The following is a 2,663-nucleotide window of genomic DNA, read 5'->3' on the forward strand; positions in this document are numbered from 1 at the left end:
TCTGCTGACCTGCTAAGGAAAGCAAAAATCAACTCCTTTCCAAAGCTCTCCAGGTGACCTTTAGTTTCCAATTTACAGAAGGGTAAAATCTACACTGGGCTGCCCTCACTCTTCAAGGCAGGTTGCCAGGCATCAGTGTGCAATTAGAATTAACATTTTACAACCCCTTTTCTTCTGTCCCATCCCACACAACGCTTCAGGCCTCTTCCCCATGCAGTAACCACATCTTTCCATGACGCTGGCCAAACCCATACCAGGTTTTAGACAGTGGAGAATGAAATGAGCTCAGCCATCAAAAATTAGACTTAAAAAAGTTTGGAATGGCTCAGTCCACTTAGCCTCTAGCCAACTTAGGTGGAAGGGGGGAGAGTCTGGGCCCTGGAGGAGAGTGGAGGACGGGTGGGAATTGCCAACGTCCACATCCCGGGACCCTTGAAGTGTGTGTCTATGTGGGTGTATGGGGCGGGGGCTTTGGCTCAAAAATTCAGCTTCTGGAAGTCAAAGGGACAGGCCTTTGCCCCTAATCGAATCTGTCCCTAAACAAGGAAGGAGCCCACCTCCGGATCTGGAATGTGGAGTTCTGTACCTCAAGAGTCCCCATCCCAAGCCAGGAAGAAAGGGAAAGGCAGAAGGGGGAGGTGGGAAGAGACCCCAGCTGCACCCCACTGTGTGGCCTTGGGGCCCTGCACCCTGGCAGGCAGGGAGCACAAGGAAGTGCAGGGATGTTGTGCGGTGCTGTGGTTTTAACTTCTCTGCAGTCCTCTGAGAAGGGCAAGAGAGAAAAGTCTCAAATGATTAAATCGCCCTAAATAATTAAAATCTCCAAAAAAGAACGATAGAGAGAAAGGAAAAAGAAAAACGCATGATCGGTAGTCTTTAAATACAAATATACTTACAAAAATCTTACACAGGCTATTTACAATCATAAAAGCGTACAGTCCTGGAACCAGGTGAGAGTGCGAGCCGCGGTCCGGTCCGCACTCCCCTGGCAGCGGAGAGCTCCGGTCCGGTCCGTTTGCCAGGGAAGGACAGAAGCTCAGGGCTGCACTGGTGGAAAGAGCCTTGGAAAGTGAGGGTCTGGAAAGGGAGCCCAGGGCTGCCGGGTCCTTGAGAACTCCGAGTGGGTCTGGCTTCAGGGGGCCGGGTTTGGGGTCTCAGACGGTGGTCTCGCCCTGCTTGCTGTTGGTGAGCCTCGTGTAGAACTTCCTCCAGGAGTTGAGCGTCTTGCCGGACCAGATCCAGAAGCCCGACGTGATGCCCACGATCAGCGTCATAAGGTACTTGATCATGAAGACTGTGAAGTCGGGGCTCATGGGCGGGTGCGGCGGGGCGCCCCCGCCTCCCTGCAGGTGCGGGCAGGGGATGGCGTAGCTCTTGCAGCTCTGGGCCACCCAGCTGCGCTCCCACTGGTCCCGGAAGGCCTGCTCGTAGAAGTAGCAGGCGATGACGATGGTGGCCGGCACCGTGTAGAGCACGCTGAACACGCCGATGCGCACCATGAGCTTCTCCAGCTTCTCGGTCTTGGTGCCGTCGTGCTTCATGATGGTGCGGATGCGGAAGAGCGACACGAAGCCGGCCAGCAGGAAGGACGTGCCGATGAACAGGTACACGAAGAGCGGCGCCAGCACGAAGCCCCGCAGGGCGTCCACGTTGTTGAGCCCCACAAAGCACACTCCACTCAGCACGTCGCCGTCCACCTGGCCCAGCGCCAGGATGGTGATGGTCTTGATGGCGGGCACGGCCCAGGCGGCCAGGTGGAAGTACTGCGAGTTGGCCTCGATGGCCTCGTGGCCCCACTTCATGCCGGCCGCCAGGAACCAGGTGAGGGACAGGATCACCCACCAGATGGAGCTGGCCATGCTGAAGAAGTACAGCATCATGAAGAGGATGGTGCAGCCCTCTTTCTTGGTGCCCTGCGCCACGGTGCGCGCCCCGTCCTCGGAGAACTTGTCGTTGCACACCACCCGGTCCTCCAGCAGGAAGCCGGCGATGTAGGCCACGGCCACCGCCGTGTAGCATCCAGACAGGAAGATGATGGGCCGCTCCGGGTAGCTGAAGCGCCGCATGTCCACCAGGTAAGTGAGCACCGTGAAGAGCGTGGACGCGCAGCACAGCACCGACCAGATGCCGATCCAGGTGCGTGAGAAGCGCAGCTCCTCTGGCCCGAAGTACATGAGCCCGTACACCTTTGTGGGCTCACAGGGCGCGCCGCAGTCCTTCTCCCCCAGAAAGTGGTAGTTGAGGTAGGAAGGCACCTTGAGGGCACGCGGGCACGAGAACTTGCCGCGGTCTGCCGAGGAAGCCGAACTTGTTCATGAGCGCCTCGCAGCCCTGGCGCGCGCGCTCGCACAGGGAGCGGCAGGGCGGCAGCGCCTGCTCCAGCACCGTGCACACCGGCGCGTACATGGAGCACAGGAAGAACTTGAGCTCGGCGGAGCACTGCACCTTCACCAGTGGGTAGAACTGGTGCACCTCGAGGCCCGCGTCCTCCTGGTTCGTGTGGCCCAGCAGGTTGGGCATGATGGTCTGGTTGTAGGCGATGTCCGTGCACAGTGGGATGGAGATGGGCTGGCAGTAGCCGTGGTCCGGGATGGAGATGCCCCGCTCACCGTTGTACTGCTGCGCGCCCTGCTGCTGCTGGGGCGGCGGCGGCGGCGGCGGCG

At 59.1% G+C, this 2,663-nt stretch overlaps 1 protein-coding gene across 1 annotated transcript; it reads right to left on the minus strand.

The window, feature by feature from the left end:
* Positions 1-1,066: 1,066 nt before the first annotated feature.
* Fzd1 (frizzled class receptor 1) lies at positions 1,067-2,661 on the minus strand (the record flags this gene model as incomplete). Its single annotated transcript, XM_010609555.3, is given in 2 exon segments — positions 1,067-2,298; positions 2,300-2,661. Coding segments are annotated over 2 exon segments (1,506 nt in total), but the record flags the coding sequence as incomplete, so codon positions are not given.
* Between the last annotated feature and the right edge of the window lie 2 nt (positions 2,662-2,663).

The sequence above is a fragment of the Fukomys damarensis genome, unplaced genomic scaffold, assembly GCF_012274545.1.
Source record: "Fukomys damarensis isolate Sample0158 unplaced genomic scaffold, DMR_v1.0_HiC HiC_scaffold_4, whole genome shotgun sequence".
NCBI lineage: Eukaryota > Metazoa > Chordata > Mammalia > Rodentia > Bathyergidae > Fukomys > Fukomys damarensis.